The sequence below is a fragment of the Cinclus cinclus genome, chromosome 16 (assembly GCF_963662255.1).
Source record: "Cinclus cinclus chromosome 16, bCinCin1.1, whole genome shotgun sequence".
Classification (NCBI taxonomy): Eukaryota; Metazoa; Chordata; class Aves; order Passeriformes; family Cinclidae; genus Cinclus; species Cinclus cinclus.
In genome coordinates this window covers 1,745,136-1,765,221 of record NC_085061.1, presented here as the reverse complement: position 1 = coordinate 1,765,221, position 20,086 = coordinate 1,745,136, and the positions used below count along the sequence as shown (strand labels likewise).

General features: G+C 49.3%; 1 protein-coding gene across 1 annotated transcript in view; it reads left to right on the top strand.

Annotated features, from left to right (window-relative positions):
- The first annotated feature begins 1,005 nt into the window (after nucleotides 1-1,005).
- LMF1 (lipase maturation factor 1) overlaps nucleotides 1,006-20,086 on the top strand; it is a 147,624-nt gene continuing 128,543 nt past the window's right edge. Inside the window, exons 1-2 of the mRNA XM_062503441.1 lie at nucleotides 1,006-1,210; nucleotides 9,805-10,114. Of these exons, the coding sequence (XP_062359425.1) occupies nucleotides 1,006-1,210; nucleotides 9,805-10,114 (515 nt within the window). The remainder of the gene's footprint in view (nucleotides 1,211-9,804; nucleotides 10,115-20,086) is intronic.

Below are 20,086 nucleotides of genomic sequence, written 5' to 3'. Positions count from 1 at the left end.
TGTGTGAGCCCCATTCACTGCAGGGACTCCATCATCCTTGGGGGTCCCTTCTAAACCAGAATATTCTGCAATTTGGATTCTGGTTTAGTTTATTAATCACTCCTCATCCTGTCACCGAGCACCACCGGCATCATCCTCCAAAACCCCTTGGAAATATTTGGATGTGTGAGATCCCCTCTCAACTCCTGCATCCACATCACAGAGGTGCTCCAGACTTCTCACCACACTGACCGCTTATTTTATTTTAAATAAAACTTTACATTTTCTCACCGATTCACAGAGAATTCTTCCCATTTCCCCCCTATTTTCTCCCCATCCCCTTGTCCCCTCTCGTCCTTCCCCGCCAGGCTGCAGACACTCACTGTGCCCGACACTGTGGCACTGCTTTGGAGAACATTTTCCCCATTTCTGCCTGGTTTTCCCCATTTTTGCTCATTCCTGCCTGTTTTCCCCCATTTTTCCGTTTTCCCCCCTGTCCCCCGTGTCCGCTCACACACTCACCGTGCCCGACACGGCTGCACCACTTTCCAGACCATTCTCTCAATTTTTTTCCCAGTCTCTCCCCATTTCTGCCAGTTTCTCCCGTTTTTCCCCATTTCTGCCAGTTTCTCCCGTTTTTCCCCATTTTCCCCCGGTTCTCCCCACCGTGTCCCCTCACGTTCTGCCCCACCAGGCCGCACACGCTCGCCGTTCCCGGCATGGCTGCACCACTTTCCAGCACATTCTCTCAATTTTTTTCCCGGTTTCTCCCCGTTTCTGCCAGTTTCTTCCGTTTTCCCCCCATTTCTGCCAGTTTCTCCCATTTTTCCCCATTTTCCCCCGGTTCTCCCCACCGTGTCCCCTCACGTTCTGCCCCACCAGGCCGCACACGCTCGCCGTTCCGGACACGGCTGCACCGCTTTCCAGCACATTTTTCCCCAGTTTCTCCCGGTTTTCCCCATTTTCCCCATTTCTCCCCGGCTGTCCCCGCCGTGTCCCCTCACGGCCCGCCCCGCCGGCCCGCACATGCTCGCTGTTCCCGACATGGCGGCTCCCAGCTCGGGGCTGCGGCAGCGCCTCCCGGGCCGGGCCCGATCCTCCTCTGGAGCTGCCGGAGCGGCTCCCGCTGCATCCCCCGAGCCCGAGCTCGGTACCGCGGCCTCGCCGCTCTCCCCGGGCACCTTCTGGCTGACCCGCATCGTGCTGCTGCGTTCCATTGCCTTCCTGTACTGTGAGTGCTTTGGGCGGGCGCTGCCCCCGCCGTGTCCCCGAGTGGTGACCGGGGAGAGGCTGGAGCTGTGCCAGGGAGGGTTGGGGGACAGCAGGGAAAGGTTTTCCCCACTCCCCTCCGAGGGTGGTGGGACACTGAGCGGGCTCCCCAGGGAATGAGCGCATTCCCAAGGCTGCCAGAGCTCAAGGAGCCCTTGGACACTGCTCCCGAGCCCGTGGTGACATCCTTGGGGATGTCCTGTACAGGAAGGAACAGCAGCTGGACTCGATGGTCCTTGCGTGTCCCTCCCGCTTCAGAGTATTCCATGATTTTACGATCGTTGTGGGTCTCCTCTAGCTCTGCGTATTCCACGATTCTCTTCTTTCCCACTCCCCCTTTCCTGGTGGATTGAGGACCCTGTGGCAGATGGCTGGATGGGGTTGGTGGTGCTGGAAGCTGATGGAGCTGGAAGAAGTTTGCTTTGCTCACACCACGAGGCCGGCACCTCTTGGAGCTGCTCGTCCTTTCCCTTGGAGTTGTGAGCTCACAGTGCAAGAGAGGAACTTTGTGTTATGCAGCAGCAGGACTCGAGGGACAGATGCCACCTCTGGGTGCCAACACCGACAACAGCCAGGACCTAGAGTGACGTGACCTTAAAATATCCCCCAGTAAAAGCAGTTTCCATCCTCTGCCGTGCTCCTTTGCCTCTTACTTTGGTACTGAGAGCTGTGCTCAGAGCCCACTGGTGCTCCTCTTAAAAATATTTACAGTGAAACCAAAACTGACAAGTAACACACTACGGTACAAATTCTAAACTTGCCCCAGATTTGTCCACAGAATCGTTAGAATTTGTAGCCTGCCAGCCTGCTTAGATTATTTTGCATCAAAACCATGCAGAAGTTGTAGTTTCGCATGGCTCTGACACGTGCTCTGGTTCTAGTTTGGTTTCAGCTCTCGGTGAAATGCGAGGTTATGACTCTTTCAGTCAAAATGAAAGCGATTCCGATATTCCCCCGTGTGTAAATCCAGGCTGCTGAGTTTCCCGTGGCTCAGTTTGCAGTTTCTTTATGAAAAACTGATTAGTGCTCTCTGCTGTGCCTTCCGTGGAGCCTGCTGCTTCCCCGTGGTGGATTTGGGGTGATAAATGTGCCACACCTGGGACCGGGGGAAGTGTGGAGGGTGGGAAGGGAGCAGGGGCTGGCTGGAGGGTGGGAATGGGTGGAAATCAAAGGTGTGGGAGCTTGTGGTGAGTGGGACACCTGAGACAACGAGGTGGGGAACAAGGATCTGATTGGGGGGGTCAGGTGAGTTATGGGTGGAAGTTATTGAAACTGATGGGCTGCAGGAGAAAAGGAGGATGGAGCTGAGTTTGCAGGTTGGTGAGTAAATGTGGGGTGCTAAGAAAGAGGGAGAGTTCTTTGTGGTGCTTTTTCAAGCAGGAAAGAGGAGGGGGAACACCAGGGAATGGCTGAATGGGGTGGGGGAGTGAGGAAACCTTCTGGAGAGTGGGGTGGCAGAAGAAAGATTTGGGGTAGTGGAGCTGGGAGGAGCAGGGCAGAACGGTTGAATGTTTGTGGCTCCTGTTAAGGGATCGAGGTGGAAGAGAGGAAAAGTTCACCTGCTTGTTGTGCAACTTGTGCTTGGCTTCAGGCCCCGGGGGAGTTCTGCTGCTGGTTTGGGATGAGCCAAAGCCAAATGAGCCAAAGCCAGGAGCCTGGGCCTGGTTTGAGACAGGTCAGGTTCCCACTGGCAGTGCAGGAGAGATGCCCCACAAGAATTTTTGGGGTGGAAAGTGCGTGTTGTGTGTGAGCTGGCACGGTCCCTCCGACACAGCCCCGGGGATGCTCCGGAGGGAAGGAGCGCTGCCCTTTGATCTGTTTGGAGAGCCTGGGTTTAGAAACAGCAGAAAACAATTCTGTGCCTCTGTGCCAAGCTGCTCTTCCAGGTTGATTTTTTTTTTTTTTTTTTTTTTTCTGGAGATGGAAGCATTTAGTGTGACAGCTGATTTTTCTCGCAGACGCGGCGAGTCCGCGCGCACCGAGGCTCAGGCTGGCTGAGGAGACGGCTGATGCCGTTGTGACAGTTTGACATTCCTCAGCCCTGGGATGTTTTCCCCCCTTCTTTCATTTCACCCTTTTATGTGTAACCCTTTCCTTCCTGCTGGGCTGAGCAGCAGATTATTTAGGGGGGGATTTGTGCTAAGGTGTGGGGGAATGTGATGGGAGCTCCTCTGGGAGCTGAGGGATTGTTCCCCTCCTGGGTGGAAAGGGAGGGGTGGGAGAGAGAAGAGCCTTGAGGATGGGATGGAAAAAAAACAACATAATTTGGGGTGTAGAGTGACCCCAAAGTGTGGTCTGAGGGCTTGTCACCTCCTTCCTGCCCCCGGCCCATTCCCAAGGGGGTGTTCATTGCCTGCTGCCTGCAGGGAGATGTTTTCCCTGAGGATCTTCCTGTGTGGAAGGAGGCCAGGCAGAGCAGGGCAGGTGTGGAGTGTCCTTCTGTGTGCCCTCCCTTCTCCCCCTCCCCCTTGGCTTGGAACAACTCTTCCCTTTTTTTTTTTTTTTTTTTTTTTTTTTTTTTTTTTTTTTTTTTTTTGTGTCTTTTGAAGGGGTTTTCCAGAAGCAGCCCGAGCCTGGGAAGTCCCTGGCAAAGCAGCTGCTGTGTGAGAGGCAGGTTGGAGATGGGAGGTGGGAGAGGATCTGAGGATTTGGAGAGGTCAGAGACCGGCCCCACCTGCTGCTGGCAGGAGTGGGAGGGCAGGGAAAGTGGATCCAGCTGAAAGGGCTCTGTGAGGTTTGGTCCTTACAGCGTTATCCTGTCACTCCATCCCTCAGAAATGGTTTCTCTCTCTCTGTTTCCTGGTGGCTCTTGAAGGCCACAGTGAGGCTGTGCCTTGCCCCAGAGCTTCTCTTCTCCAGGTGAACAATCCCAGCCGAGCTGCTCCATCCCTCTGCTCACCCTGGTGCCTCCTCTGGGCTCTCTCCACATCCTGTGCTGGAGGTAGCTCTGCAGGTGGGCTCTCACCTGAGCAGGGCAGAGGTTTGCCAAAATGTCACTTTGAGATTTGCAGCTTTTCCATCCTGGTCTTGTCCTGTGTGTTTGTTCCCTGTGACAGGGATCAATGTTGTGGCAATCCTGAAATGCTTTGAGGTCTTGTTGGAAGTGCTCTTACAGGTACATGACTGGTCCTAAAGCTCTGGACAACAAACGTGCATTATTTGTTCCCTTCACCCTCTTTCTAAATCATTTTTAAGTGCCCTTTTTGGGTGATTACCATCATCAGATTCCAGCTGTAGAAATTTCAATAATTAGATACCACCCTCCCCAGTCTCAGCCAGGCTCTGTGGAGAGCTTTGAAATAAAAGCTATTATTTAAATCTAGTTTATCTTCCTTCTCCTTATGTATTGTTTAATAGTATTTTCTTTCCCCAGAGCTACAGGAGGTTCACACTCCTTTTTCCTAAATCTGAAATCTAAAGCCCTCTCAGGGGGTTTGGCTTCCTGTAGGCTCCTGGTTCTCCCCGGTGTCCTTCCTCCTCTCTTTCTCTGCCATCTCCCCTGCTTTCCCTTCCCTTGGTTTCATTGAGAGGCTCTCAGCCTGCCTGGTCAGTATTAGAGAACATCTTCAGGTACTCTTTGCTGCCCTGAAAGGTTTTATTTCAGCTCAGTGCTCCTTAGCAGGGCTGTGCAGCATCAGCTCTGGGTCCTCTGAGCAGCTGCATCCCCCTGGAATGGGGAAAAAAAATAACAAAGGTGGAGAAGGGAATATCTCTCTCTCTCTCTCTCTCTCTCTCTCTCTCTCTCTCTCTCTCTGTGTCTGTTCCTTGCTCTGGAGCAGAGGGATCTTCCCAGAGCATCCTCCAGCTGCAGGCTGGGGTGGTTTTGAACAGCCTGAGACCCAAAGGGAAGCTTTTTCTATTTCCACACCTTTTCAGACAAGGAGGCAGCAGGCAGATAAGCACTTCAAAACCCCCCGAGCAACCACCCTAAAGTCTTCAGCTGGGCCGTGAAAGGCAAGAAAACAGACAAGGTGTTAAGAACAGAGCACTTTGTTGTGTGTTTTTTGTGGGTGCTTGGCTTCACCCTTCGCTCAGTGCTCTGAGGTTGTTGCTTCTGTGTTGCAAAACTTTGCAGGGGAATTCATCAATTGAAAATTTATTTGATTCATTTCTCCTGGTAATAAAATACCAGGAGTATTTTGCTCTTTCTTCTTCCCAGCAGCGCAACCTCAGCTTGCAGCATCCAGCTCAGGGCCTGTTCAAATGCCTGGTTGGGTCAAAGGGGCACTTGATAAACTGCTCCAGGCAGAGTCTGTGTGTGTGCAAAATGTAGTTTGGCTTTCAGGTAAAGCTCTTTGCTCTTAGTTCAGTTCTTCTTGTGGTTTGGCCATTAAGGAAAAGTTAAGATTTCTTTTAACAAGGGTGGGGGGGAAGAGAGAAAAAAAGCCATATGACCGGAAAGTTTTGGGTTTCACATCTTTAAATCTTTCCTGAGCGTGAAGAATGGGATTCTCTCGTTCTCCTGCCATGACAGGCTGAGCCTGGACTGGGGGAAAGGAGCTGAGGTGCCAGGGAAATCTGGATGGAGAGAATCCCTTGGGATGGGGACGCTTGGGTGGTGACCAAACGGATCCAGTTGTCTAAATGCTTCAAAACCAAATGAGTTCTTTACAAAAACCAACATCGCATGTAAATGCAAGTTAACAAAAAATCCCAAAACTATGGAATTTCTTAACCTGTGAAAAGCATGGACAATTTCCATATGTGGCAACATAGAAGCTATTGGACCATTGTATTTATCTTTGATATTTCAAATTAAAACGTTACATATATTTGTGCTGTGCTTCTACCTCTTTAGGAACTTACTGGAGAAATCACTTAAACTTACTGGCACCAAACTCTGGGCATCCTGCCTCACACTCCTGTGGGATTGAACAAGGAACGTGCTGGGTTTGGGAAGGGAAGGAGAAGGTGGAGTGGGGGGGGGGAGTTAATGGAAAAGTACAGTGAAGCACCTTCTGAGGTGAGGATAAGTAGGGAAGGTCTATTAGCAGCCCCGATAATTTGCATGAATTATGTAAAGCTCAGCTGGCAGCAGGGAGAGCTCCCATGTGAGCTGTCAAAGGCTCTGCAGTGGGAGGCAGAGCTGGAGCTGCTCCGTGCCTGCCACCTGCACAGCCTGAGGAATGGCAAACCCAGGTGCAGCACAGGAACTGGGCTGAGCGCTCCCAAATCCTGGAATTGTCCCCGAATGGTGCAGGCAGCCAGCCCAAGGGGTTTGTGCTGGGTCTGGGGACTTGGAGGGGTGCAGAATTCCAGGGAGAAGCTCCAGGACCAAGGAGAAGCGGGTCAGTGTGCCCCAAGCCCAGCAGGGTGGTGATGGTGCCAGTCAGTGCCCAAAGTGGAAGCAGAGTTGCTTGAGCTGGAGGGAGTGGAAGATGCAGAGTGGAAAATCCCCAGACACGAGGCCACAGGGAGAGAGGTTCCAAAATAAGGGCGAAGGAAGTGGGGGGAAAAAAAGCACGGGCTTTGGGGGAAAAGGGATTTCTTTACCCCCTGACCAAGCCACGCTCAAAGGGAAGGTTCCTGGAGAAAGCAGCAGGCTCTGTTACACTGAATTTCAGGCTCTGGTTTCTCTGGGATTCAGGGAGAGGAAGCAGTGACAAACTGATAAATAACTTCCCTTTCTCCCTCCTGGGTCTGGGCATCTCCTGTGTTGCTGCAATCCTTTGCAGTCTCTGTCTTCAGTTCCAGCTGTTCCCCGTGTCCAGCAGCACAGGAACTGCTGCCTGAAAGGAAAAAAAAAAACCTCAGGAGATTGGAGCAGGGATGGGTGGGTGGAAGTGGGAGCTGGCTTTGGGGTGAGCCCTTCAGAGATGCTCCAGAAGATGCTGGATGAGGGAGCCTGGAGTGATGCAGAGGCTGAGCACGGGGAATGTCCAGGAGAGGGAGCTGGATCCGGGATGGAGCCCTGGGAATGTGAGCATCACCTGGGAGGGGATGGATCAAACACAGGTGGAACGGTGAGGTTTGCTTTGGGGGGAGGAGAATCCTCCCAAAATCTGGGTTGGGGTTTCATTGTGGATGGCGCTGTGGGAAATCCTAGCAGTGGGATTTTTTTTTTCTCCTGGGAGAAAACCCCTTTGGAGCCCGAGCTGGGCCATCCTAAAATGTGCATTTCATGGCAGCTCCAAGCCAGTGTTTGCTGCCTGCAGGCTTGGAAAGGCTGAGCTGGGTTTTACCCATCTAGTGTGCACTTTGCTGGAATTGCTGGCGTTTGTTTTTCCTAATTTACCCTTTCCTTGTTTGTCTCGCATACAGGGGTCTAATTTGGACTTTTTTTAGGCAAGAACCTGCTCAGCATTTATGGGTTGGGGCAGCAATTCTGGAGTGTTTAGAGGTGAATTTGATTATCACTTTTGGAAAACTGTGCAGCAAATTGCAGTGCTAATCACTGCAAAAATCAAGCCACTGAGTTTTAAGGCAGAACTGGCTTTCAGTTGGCTTTTTTAAAGCCAAAAATGAAGATATTAAGCTGTCTGAGGCTCAGAAGAGTTTTATTTCTGCTGGTTTCACGTCAGGTTTTCTGATGAGACAGTTGTGCTGAGCCGAGTGTTGGTAGGTGATGGATAAAATAGAAAGCACTTAATTTGTGTTCTGTAGTGTTGGAATCAACTTTTCTCATGTCTCTCCCTGTCCATAATTGAGTAAAATAATTGAAGAAAAATGCCTTTAATTTGTAAAATCATTCACTGTGTATAAAAGATGGATGGGAAGAGACACAACCAATTAACTCCCAACTTTATTGTGTCATCCCTGGGGTTCAGGATCTGCTGGAATCAAAGGGAAACCCTCCCAATGACCTCTGCTGTGTGCTGGATGATGACTTTCAGTGGTTTTTTAAATGAGGATAAAACTCATGGCTGTGTGCAGAGAGCAGGGGGAGTGTTAAGTGGATTAAGTGGAACCCACTGGAGACCTTTGTCTGGGGAATGGGACTTTCAGTTGGATTCCCTGGGGCTGCAGACTTTGGGTTGCTGCTGCAGACTTCAAAGAAATGGGAATTTGGGCTCTGATTTCACACAGCCTCTCCCCCAGTGCTCCCAGTGAGAGACACCAGATGAACACCAGGACTGTTGTTTGCAGAATGCCAGCATTGAGATAAGGAAGGAAACAGATTTGATCATTAACCAAGGAAAATTGGGGAGGGGAACAAATTGGCTTTTTCCAAGAGCTCTGGTGCTGCTGCCTGTGACGTGGCTGGTGTTTGGGTAATGTTTGAAGGATGGGTAAATTAGTGGATGCAGCCTAATCAGGAAATGTTGGCCTTCCTCTTTTTTTTTTTTTTTTTAATTTCCCTGAGACATGGAGATTACTGGAGTTACAAACTGCAAATTGGTAACTGCAGGAGATGCCTAAAATATGAGATAATGCCTAAAAACTGCCCAACTTTCCCTGCAGGACATCAAATGCTAGGTCTATGATCTGTAATTAAATTGCTGATGTGCTGTTAAAAAAAGCAGCTGCATGGGCTAAGATGGTCCAGGGCAGGAGCAGAAATGCTATAAATGGGCCATGGAAAAAGTGGGCATTTAAGGGATGGGGAAATGTTGAGATTTTGGATTTCCAAGCTTCCAGGGTGGTGTGAGAGGATGCAGAGGGTCAGAGCTGCTGTTGTGGGCAGTTGTGGTGGTGGTGAACCATGGACTCAAAGAATTTGAGTGTGCTTTGAGCAGCTCTGGGGTCTCAGCATGGGAAGGAATTGTTGGAGCAATTCCAGAGCTGTTCCGAGGGCTGGAGCCAGGCTGGGAGAGCTGGGGGTGCTCACCTGGAGAAGGGAAGGATCCAGGGACACCTCAGAGCCACTTCCAGAGCCTGAAGGGGCTCCAGGAGAGCTGCAGAGGGACAGGGGACAAGGGGTGGAGGGACAGGACACAGGGAATGGCTTCACACTGCCAGAGGGCAGGGATGGGTGGGATTTTGGGAAGGAATTCCTGCCTGGGAGGATGGGGAGGCCCTGGCACAGATTCCCAGAGAAGCTGTGGCTGCCCCTGGATCCCTGGAAGTGTCCCAGGCCAGGCTGGACAGGGCTTGGAGCACCCTGGGATAGTGGAAGGTGTCCCTGCCCATGGCAGGGAGTGGAATGAGAGAATCTCTTAAGGTCCCTTCCAACCCAAATCCTGGGATTCTGTGAGCACCTCATTAATGCTGCAGGCGAGTCTAAGCTGTCTCATTAACAGTATTTTGAGATACGAAACGTTTTCAGTGTAAGGAAAATATTCAGGTACTTGATGGGTGCCCAGGTAAAGGTGGAGATCTCTTGTCCTCCAAAGCCAAACCAGAATTTATAGAATTCCTTCATCTTCTGCACTGTGGTTCGCAGAAACCTTGGAATCCTGGAATGGTTTGGGTTGGAAGGGACCTTGGAGCTCATCCAGGTGCATCCCAGGGACCCTTTTGTTGGGCAGTGTAATGACTGTGTTGGTTTTTGATTGAGACAAGGGCTTGGGAATCAATTCCTTCCAAGAATGACTTCTCTAACTCAGGATTCAAATCAGCTCTCTCCTCCTGGGCCATTCCTCACGTGCTTTTTCCTCTCTCCTTGTTCTCCTGCAGCCGTGGCCTTCCTGGTGGCATTCCAGCAGAACAAGCAGCTGATAGGAGAGAAGGGGCTGCTCCCCTGCAAGCTCTACCTGCAAGAAATCAAGAAATACTTCAAGGGGAAGGTCGGCCTGGATGCCCTGAGCTATGCCCCCACTCTCATCTGGTTCCTGGACTGGTCTGCCATGGACAGCACCTTGGACTGCCTGGCCCTGGCTGGGCTGGCAGTGGCAGCCTTTGTGCTGCTGACTGGCTGTGCCAACATGGTCCTCATGTCCCTGCTGTGGCTGCTCTACCTGTCCTTGGTCCATGTTGGACAGATCTGGTGGGTTCTCAATTCCTCTGCTCTGCTTTTGCCTCATTTTCTTTGTTGCACATTGGTTTCCCCGTTGCCCTTTTGTTTTTTTTTTTTCCCCGTTGCCCTTTTGGGTTTTTTTTTTTCCCCCCTGTTGCCCTTTTGTTTTTTTTTTCCCATTGCCCTTTTGGGTTTTTTTTTTTCCCCCGTTGCCCTTTGGATTTCCAATCCAATTGGTGATTGCTCCTCACCAGATTATCCATGTAGGAATATGAGATAAGGACAGCACCTGGCAGGAATGATTTATGGGCACGTCCCAGCTCTGTCTTACCCAGGATATCTGCCCTGAGTTCTCCTCAGTTCAGTTGGTGCAGGATTGCATTTGAGGATCCTTGTGGTTCCCTTCCCACTGAGGTTATTCCAGAACATTCCTCTCTGAATTATCCCAGCTGTGCTATCCCCTCGTGGCTGTTGCAAGGGAATCCCCTCAATCATTGCTTTTAGGGTGGTTTCTCAGTTTTCAGCTCTGTCCAGGAGAGAGCTAGAACTCTGTGTTTCAGACTAAGCACAGAAATCTTGTGGGGGGGAAAAGGAGAAACCCTGACTCTGTAAATCACTGCTGCTGGGAAGGGCCCTGGTGGAACAATCAAGAGCTGAGGTTGTCCTTGCTGTTGTTAAGGCCCCAAATACATTGGTTGAAAGGAGGATGTGCCCTGAAAACCCCAAATTTCTTCAGGTCACCTCCTGAGCTGCCTCTCTACCTGCAGCTCAGGTGGTGTGGAAGGAAAAGGCTCTGCCACCAAGAGGTGCCCAGGGATATTCTTCCCAAATTTTCTGGCTTTACAACAGGACACCTTTCCCACGGATGGGCTCAGTGGATTTAACTGTAAGGGTTTGCATGTGCTGCTCCGTTCATTCCCATCCTACTGCAGCTGGAATGTCAGTGGGTGAAGGAGAAAAGCTCCATTCTCTGAGCTCTAAACTCAGCATGAGCTTAAAGCTGTGAAACCAAGCCACAGAGTTGGGAAAATAACTCTGTGGATGGTTTTCCATTGCCCGTTTCCAAATTATTCCAGAATTTCTTGTCTTTTTTTCATTAGGTGTTTTAATGTGAAAGGGCAGGAATTCAAGCATCCTTCTGCTCCTTTCCAGGGATACAGGAGCAAAACCTGGATGTCATCCTTGACTTTGTGTTTGTTTGGAGGGGAAAACAGGAAAAAAAAAAATAAAAATCCCAACAACCTCCCCCTGAAGCTGCCAAGGTTTTGTAGCTGAGCTGTGGAGCTGCAGTGACTCCAAAGCTGGATCTGTTAATTCCTGGAGAAGTGGGATAATTAAGACAGGCTCTGTTCATTAATGCCCACAGCTCTCTGGAGTGCTCCCTGTGCTGGTGCTGTGGCTATAGAGCTTTTAGGGGTTGATTTTTCTAAAAAAAATAAAAAGAAACAAAACCCACCTGGAATATGATTTTCTTTTTTTTTTTTTTTTTTTTTTTTTTTTTTATTCCATGTCTTGGAGCAGTGTGTGCTGTGCTCCCACTTTTCCTGGCATGGGGGTGCTGTGTGCTCTGACAGTCCTGCAGAACCCTTGAGGTTTTCCCAAGATAATTCCAGTTGTGCCTGTGAACTCTGCTTGGCTGTTCTGGCACTTTTTTAAGGAAGAGGCAAAGGGTGGGGGATAGAGAGAGGAGCCTTTTTCCTCTCCTCCCCCAGCCCAGATTCAAACCCCTGTTCCTAAGCTCAGGGATGAGTTTTGGGGTCCCTTCCCAGCTCCAGGACAATGATCTGCCTGGCAGGAATGCCAGGGATTGACTCTTGATAGTTGAGATAAAGCTGGATTTATTTTACTTTCCCCCTCTCTTTTGCTCCTTGAAATTTGAGGGGGGGGTGAAATTTAACCTGGTGCACAACACAAACACAGCAAGGGGGAAGGGATGAGAGAAAGTGGGGGGGTTAGAGATGTTCCCTCAACTTCTTTTCCTCTGAATATTCTGTCTTAAACAGGAAATGAGGTGGTTCTTGTAAAGGGAAAAGATTCCAGGCAGCCCAGCTCAGCTCATTTTTCACCAGATCCCCTGGAATGGGTCAGATTATTCAAAACAGTAAAATAAACCTGGATTACTCCTGTGGTGCCTGCAGGGTGACATGGAATTCCCTGGATGCTGGCTGCAGGAAAACACAGGGAAAGCAAAGCAGGACTCACTGAATTCTCCCTGTCCTTCAGGAGGTGTGGTGGTGGAAAGGGAGGAGCTCAGAGCACCCAAAATCTGCAGGACTGACCTTAAAACCAAGGCTGGCTTTGCAAGTCCCCTGTGACAGTTTTGTAGGTGGGGTTGGATGCTGCATTGATTGTCTTGCTCCCAGTTTGGGGCAGATTGAGAGGTTCTGGTGAGTTCTGCTGCTTCTCCAAAGCCACCTGCAAGAGACCACGGCTCTCCTGAAGTGGGGAAGGACAAATGCCCTGGCTGGAGTGATGAGACAGCTCAGCAGAGGTGGCTGAAATGAGGAGGAAATTCCTCCTGTAGCCCAAATCTAAACAAAAAAAAAATAAAATTCTGTGGCTCAAAATAAAAACATTATTTTGAGCTTTTTTTTGTTTTGTTTTTTTTTTTTTTTTGTTTTTTTTTGTTTTTTTTTTTTTTTTGTTTTTAACAATCCTGCTGTCCCTATTCACTGGCCAGCCTGGGCACCAAAATCCTCTGCTGAGCTTCCCTGGGAAGCCACTCCAGGGGAAGATGCAGCAGGAATAGAGCTCCCTTCTTTAGGCCAGCGAGGGACAATTTATTCCTTTTATCGCCTTTTTTGTCTATTTTAATTTTAAATGTCCCTATTTGTTTTGGGCTGCTGAAGGAGCAGCTCTTTCAACTGCTGCCCAGCTGGCTTGGGCTCAGCCAGGGGAAGCTTTAGAAGAGCAAAGTGTGGTCTTTGAAGGGCAGGACACATCCCCTGCCTGCCCTGGCCCCACCTGGCAGCTGGGGACAGCACAGCCAGGACCAGCTGAGGGCTTGGAGGGTCTTAAAACCCTCCAAAAAAAAACCCAAAAAAAAAACCCACAAAAAGTAAAAACAAAAAACAAACAAAAAAAAAAAAAAAAACCAACTTTTCCTCTGAGCTGTTTGTAGGATAAAGGAGCATTTTGGCAGCCTAAAATCCCCAAAAACCAGGGCCTTGACTTTGCCAGTTTACTGTCCTTGATTCTGAAATAAGATGTGCTTTGGTGGTTCTCAAAATTAAGTGACCTGGAAGAGAAATGGATTTATTTTGGAGATGTGGGGTTGAGATTCCCAGTGCTTTCCACCTTGGAATGTGGTGATTTTTTTGGTCACTCTGGGCACAGGTTTTTCTCGAAGCAGCTGTGGGTCTGTGCAGACTAAACCTGGATGTGTTTGGGGTCAAGGCCACCCATGTGATGGTGTCACACTTCCATCAGAAGCTCAGTGGGTCTACCTTAAAATACAGATTTTTTTTTTTCCCCTTTTTTTTTTTCCCCATCTGCCACTTTGAACTTTTTTTCCTTTTGAAGTAGGAGACTGTCAAGAAGCTCAAAATCTTCGAGAGCAGATGAATAGTTAATATTTAATGTCTGACCTGTTGTGTGAAATGCTGAATCATTATGTTCATTTTAACCTTGATGATTCCTGGCATTTCTGCAGTAGTAAAATAGGAGTAAAGTGATAGTAGTCAGTTTGAGTCGAGTAGGAGCTGTGTAAAGATGTTCTAAGAAGATTTTTGTGGCAATTCCTTGTAGCCCAACATCCATTTTGCAAACCCAGCTTGTCCAGAGTCCCTGCCTACTTCCTCTCTCCTGAATATTCCTATCCTGGATTTTCATCCAATTAAAGAAGATTATGGCAAAAGCTCCTTGGTTTAAGCCCAATCCTTGTTGCAGGTGACCCCAGGATGCCTCCATTTGTGGGATTGCTGTTTTTTGGGGTTGAGCAGGACAAGCTCTGTGGGAGAGGCTTCCAGCAGGAATTAAATCAGGGTTTGTTTTTTTTTTTTGTACCAGAAATCACTAATGCACTTCTAAAGTGACTGGGTAATTCTAGGATAAATTCACTTTTATCCCCCAGTAAGGTGTCTCCAGAGAGCTATTACATTTTCTTACAGCAACAAACTTTTCAGCTACTCTGCCACTGATCTCCTTTTTCTTCTCCTTTTTGTTTCCTGCCTTCCAGAATTTCCAACTGGCATCTGAAAACCCTTCCTTTCCCTGGGTTATTGTTTTCCCAAAGCTCACTGCCCACTGTCAGACAGCAGAGATTAAAAAAAAAAAAAAAAAAAAAAAAAGCCAAAAAAACCTGGAATTGTGGGATTTTTAAAATCCTGCTGCCTTTATTTTCTTTCAAGATTCTGGTTGAGTTACAGGAGCTCAAGGGGATAAGTTAAACAAGCCAATAAATAAAATATTATAGCAAGAGGTGGCTGCAAGGTTCTTTTCAGTGTGTTGTTCCCTTGTGGAAAACGGGGGGTGCAGGTGTTTTGGGGTCTAAAAAAGAGAAGAGCCAGCAGGGATTTTGGGGTCTAAAAAAGAGAAGAGCCAGCAGGGATTTTGGGGTCTAAAGAAAGAAGAGCCAGCAGGGATTTTGGGGTCTATAAAAGAGAAGAGCCAATGGGGATTTTGGGGTCTAAAGAAAGAAGAGCCAGCAGGGATTTTGGGGTCCAAAGAAAGAAGAGCCAGCAGGGATTTTGGGGTCTAAAAAAGAGAAGAGCCAATGGGGATTTTTAGGGTGAAAAACAGCCCCAGCAGAGATTTTGGGGTCCAAAAATAAAGACCCAACAGGGATTTTGGGGTCCAAAAACAAAGACCCCCTCCCCAAAAAAAGCAGATATTTTGGGGTCTAAAGAGAACCAAGCAGGTACTTTGGGCTCTCAAGACCGAGCCAGACCTTTTTGTCCTCCAAGGAGTATGAAATGTGCCCTTTGAAACCCAAAACATTGCCCAGAGGGGAGGAGATGCCTCAGTTTCTGCTTCCAAGTTCTGGGGCTTTTCCCTCTTTAGCTGCTGGCACAGGAGAGCTTGGAAGTTTCCTGTTAAAGGACTTTTGGGAAGGGCAAGTGTGCAGCAGGTCAGGAAGGCTTGGCCCTGAGCAGGTGCTTTAATTGCAATAAACAGTGTCCTCAGGAGTTCATCTGCAGCACAGGAAGAGGAAGGGCTGCTGTGTTCTGGAGGGTTTGTGGGGTTTATTCTCATTCAAAAGCACTTGAACCACGTAGGATTTAATCAGGGTGAGCTCCAGGGGCCCAGGAGATGCTCAGGATTTGTTTTCCCTCTCCAGGAGTGTGTGAGTGGCCATTAAATCAACCTCTTCCAGTGCTTTTTTTTTTTTTTTTTTTTTCCCTCTTCCCTTCTTATTTTCTACACCTTTGGGTTCTTAAGGTGCTTTGTCCAGAGTGATCCAGCCCAGTAAAGGTTGGAGGCAGATCTTTGAGGTTTTTATTCCAGCTTGGAAAGCAGCCAGGGTGTAAATCAGGGCTGGACTTGGCAAAGCACCCCCGATTTTTAAGCACTTTTGTTTGTGACCCTTTGATGGTGAGGGCACGAGGGCGTGAATGGAATCATCCTGGAATGGTTTGGGTTGGAAGGGAATTTCAGGATGATCCCATTCCCACCCCTGCTGTGCCAGGGACACCTTCCACCATCCCAGAATGCTCCAAGCTCTGTCCAGCCTGCCCTTGGACACTTCCAGGGATGCAGGGACAGCCAGGGCTTCACCATCCTCACATTCCATCCCAATATCCCACCTAATCCTGCCCTCTGTCCCTTTGAAGCCATCCCTCCTTTTCCTCTCACTCCATTCCTTCTAAATCCTCTCTTTCCATCTTTCCTGCAGGCTCCCTGCAGGTCCTGGCAGGTCACAGTTGAGTCACCCTGAAGCTTCTCCAGGCTGAACAATCCCAACTCCAGCTCCATCCCTCTGCCCATCCTGGGGCTTTTCTCTGGCCTGGAGGAGAAAAATCTTACTGGAAAAATGAAAATTCCCCCTTGGAGCTGCCAGCTGCAGCAGGAATCAGTGGATCAGGAGTTTTTTTAAGCAGTGTGGATAATTCAGGAAGGCTTTTTTTTTTTTTTTTCTTCCAGACCCTGTAAAATCAGGAGCTGAGAAGGAAGGAATGGCAGCCTGGGTGTCCTGGGTTTTCTCAGGACACGTGGGAAGTTCTCAGGGATCACAGGAATGGATGTGGCAGCTGTGCTTGACACAGTGACCTTGGCAAGGGCTCCCCATCAGTCTCTGTCCTGCTTTATCACGTCTGGAAGTGATACAAGCTTGTACTGAGGGGCTGTAATTCTTAACTGAGACCAGCTTTCCATTCCACTTGGAGGTGGAAGCAGAAATTCCTGCTGTGCCTGAATCCAGTGTCCAGTTCTGTGCATTAAAAAGAAATCTCTTTAGATAAATCTCATTAACCAACACCACCTTTGCTAAACTGGAAGTTCTCAGGGCCTTGTGAACAGAACCCTTTTTTTCCCAACCTGGCTTGATTTTCCTAGCTCTCCAAAACACACCAAAAAAACAACAACAAGAAGAAGAAGAAAAGTTAGAATATCTTATCCCTTTATCTGGCCTTGGCAGGGGAGCTCAGGAATTTCTTTGTTATCGCATCCCTTTCTCTCCGAGCTGCCCTCCCTGTGTCCCCAGCAAGAAAAGATGATCTCTGCAAACATCGAGCCAGAGTTGCAGGATCTCAGGGGGTCATCCTTCCTGCCCAGGAAGCTGCTTTTTGGCACTTCCTCCCCAAGCAGAAGAGAGGGAATGTATCGGTTTCAAAGAATGCTGCGAGCAGCCCTGAGCGCTGGGGATGACACATTAATGAAAGCAAAGATGAATTCCATGTGACACCGCTGCCTTGCAGTGCAACTGGGAGCTAATGAAGCTAATGAGAACCACATTTGGGGTGGGAGATGGAAATGGAATCGTGGCTGATGGCAGAAATGATTCATGGAGTGTTTTTCCCCCCACTCCTCCCAGCGTGGGGAAGGTTTTCCCCTCCTTGGTTGGGGTTGGGGTAGGAGCAGTCCTTGAGAGATCCCAGTGGGATCTGCTGAGCTGGAGTTTGGAGTGGATGGGGCAGGAGGAGCTGAGCCATGGCTGGATTAGTGCCGGAGACCTGGAAATGTGGTGGACACTCATCCCGGGTGAGGTAAATTAGTTCAAGAAGGACATTGAGACGCTTGAGCGCCTTCAGAGAAGGGCACCAGGGATGGAGAGGGGCTTGGAGCACAAACCCTGTGAGGAACAGCTGAGGGAGCTGGGGTTGTTCATCCTGGGGAAAAGGAGACTCGGGGCTGATTTGATCACTCTTCCAGCTCCCTGAAAGGTGCCTGTGCTCAGCTGGGGTTGGTCTCCTGCTCCAGGCAGCACTGACACAACCAGAGGACACGGCCTCAAGGGAAATGTAGCTTGGGCGTCGGGAAAACGTTGATTATGGGAAGAGTGGTCAAGCACTGGAATTGTGTGCCCAGGGAGGTGGTGGAGTCCCCATCCCTGGATGGGTTTAGAGAAGACTGGATGTGGCACTGGGTGCTGTGGTTTGGGTGAGGTGTTGGGGCTGGGCTGGACTCGATGGGCTTGGAGGTCTCTTCCATCCCAGGGATTCTGAGATTGTGTGATTGATTGTATGATTGATTGTGTGATTGATTGTGTGATTGATTGATTGTGTGATTGATTGTGTGATTGATTGTCTGATTGATTGTGTGATTGCTTCTGTGATTGATTGTGTGATTGACTCTGTGATTGACTCTGTGATTGATTGTGTGATTGATTGTGTGATTGATTGTGTGATTGACTCTGTGATTGATTGTCTGATTGATTGTGTGATTGATTGTGTGATTGACTCTGTGATTGACTCTGTGATTGTGTGATTGATTCTGTGGTTGATTCTGTGATTGATTGTGTGATTGATTGTGTGATTGTCTCATTGATTCTGTGATTGATTGATTCTGTGATTGATTGATTGTGTGATTGATTGATTGATTCTGTGATTGATTGTGTGATTGATTCTGTGATTGATTGATTGATTGTGTGATTGATTCTGTGATTTTGTGATACTGTGACTGATTCTGTGATCCTGTGATTCTCTGATTTTGTCATTCTGTGATTCTGTGATCCCATCCCAGTGATTCTGAGATTCTGTGAAATGCAGGTGGCACTGGGGCCTCTTATTCTGCAGAGTACTTGGCAGCAGGGCCCAAGCCCAGAGAGATTCATTAATGCAATGAAAGGGTTCATTTTTTAATCAAACAATTACTGACCTTCTGTTTTCTTGGGATTTCAACGTGCAGAACCTTTCTGCTGCTCGCAGCAGGGTCCCAGCAGTGCTCCGGAGGCGATTCCCCCTTGCTCTGGATCCTGGATGTGTCCAGGCTGATGCTGCTCCCCAGGTGTTCCAGTTCTGCCCCTGCTGCTGGAGCTCATCCCAGCCCAGGAATGCTCAGCCTGGACTCTGCTCCCATTTCCCTTTCCCTGGGCTCTGTCCAGCCTAAGGAGCAGCTCCCATCCCAGTGGGATTCCCAAGGCTGCCGCCTCAAGCTCTCCTTTGGGCCCTGGCAGGATTTGACCAAAGCAAACCCCCCTGGAGCCTGACAAGTCGTGCAGTCAGCCAGGGCAGGGTTTGGAGTAGTTTTTGACTTTGCAGAGGAGCGTGGGCAGTGCTGGCGAGGGCTGGGGCTCTCTCTGTCTGCGTCCATCACGTTTGCTCTCCCGAGCGGGGAGCACAGTGGGATGCTTTGGGAAGATCCAGGTGGGAAATCCCATTCCTCACCCCCTGCTTGGCTCCAGCCCTGCCCAGGAGCCTTTCCCAGCACCGAGGAGCAAACCTCCTCCTCCTCTTCCTCCTTCATTTGTAGTGTTCGCCCCGTTCCTCCCCTTTAAACGTGGATGCTGTCACGACAGAGCACAGCACCCCAGCTCCTAGAGCTCTGTGACCACAAGTGAATCCAGAAACCAGACTGGTTTCATCTGCTCCCATTCCAGCTGATTTCCTCCCCCCAGCGTGGCTGTGCAGGGCTGCTGAAGGCTTGGCAGGGACCAAAACCAGCTGTCAAAAAAGGTTTCTTACCCCCCAAACTTTTTAAGTTAATGATGTTCTGAAATTAACGGTGCACCAGACTAATCCTGGATCTCATTTTGATGGATTTTTGCCAGTGATGTTTCCCAACTGGGCTGGGGAAGTGAATCCCTAGGTCCCGGGGGGGGAAAAAAAAAAATCAAACCGGGTGTTTTTCCATCCTAAGTGCTTACAGCATTAATTTGGTCGGTATATTGTGGTTTTCCAGCAGGCTTCCAGTAACTTTTGGAAGCTGTGGATGAGCTTTTCCCCTGCTCAGAGCCAGGGGAGTGGCAGTGTCCGGGTGTCCCTTTGCTCTGGAAGCGACAATCCCAGGCACAGGAGAAAAACGGAAGGATCCGAGTCGGATTAACCGAGGGAAAAATGTCAAAAGCTGATTAAATAATTAGGTGAGGGAAAGGAGAAGTGGGAAAGGAGACAGGGATGAGGTGTGGAAGAAGCGGGGATTTTGTGGGGTCAGCCCCGGGAGTGTCCCAGGGCAGGCTGGATGGGGTTGGAGCAGCCGGGGCAGGGGAGGTGTCCCTGCCATGGCAGGGCTGGCTCTGGGCTCTTCCCAACCCAAACCATCCCAAATTCTGCTCCCTGGGACAGCACAAGGAGCTGCGCCTTCGTGTGCTGGGAAGGAAGATCCAGCTCAGGTGGAAGGAGAAACCTCCTAAAAGTCCTTGTGGAATAATGCCAGGACGAGGAGGGGAAACCTCCATTTCTGCCAGGTCTCTGGCTGAGATCATTTATGGCAATATAAACAGATGGGACGTTTCTTCACGTGGAAAAGCTGATTTTTTGGATTAAATTAAAATTTTTATTTGCATTTGCTGTTTTATTATTGCTATTTCTAGGAAATCTGAGAAGGCAGCGTGTTGGACTTTCTTGGTTAGCAATGTCAGAAACTCGGTGGCTTGGGAAGGGCTGTTGAATGTGTCTGTCAAACTTT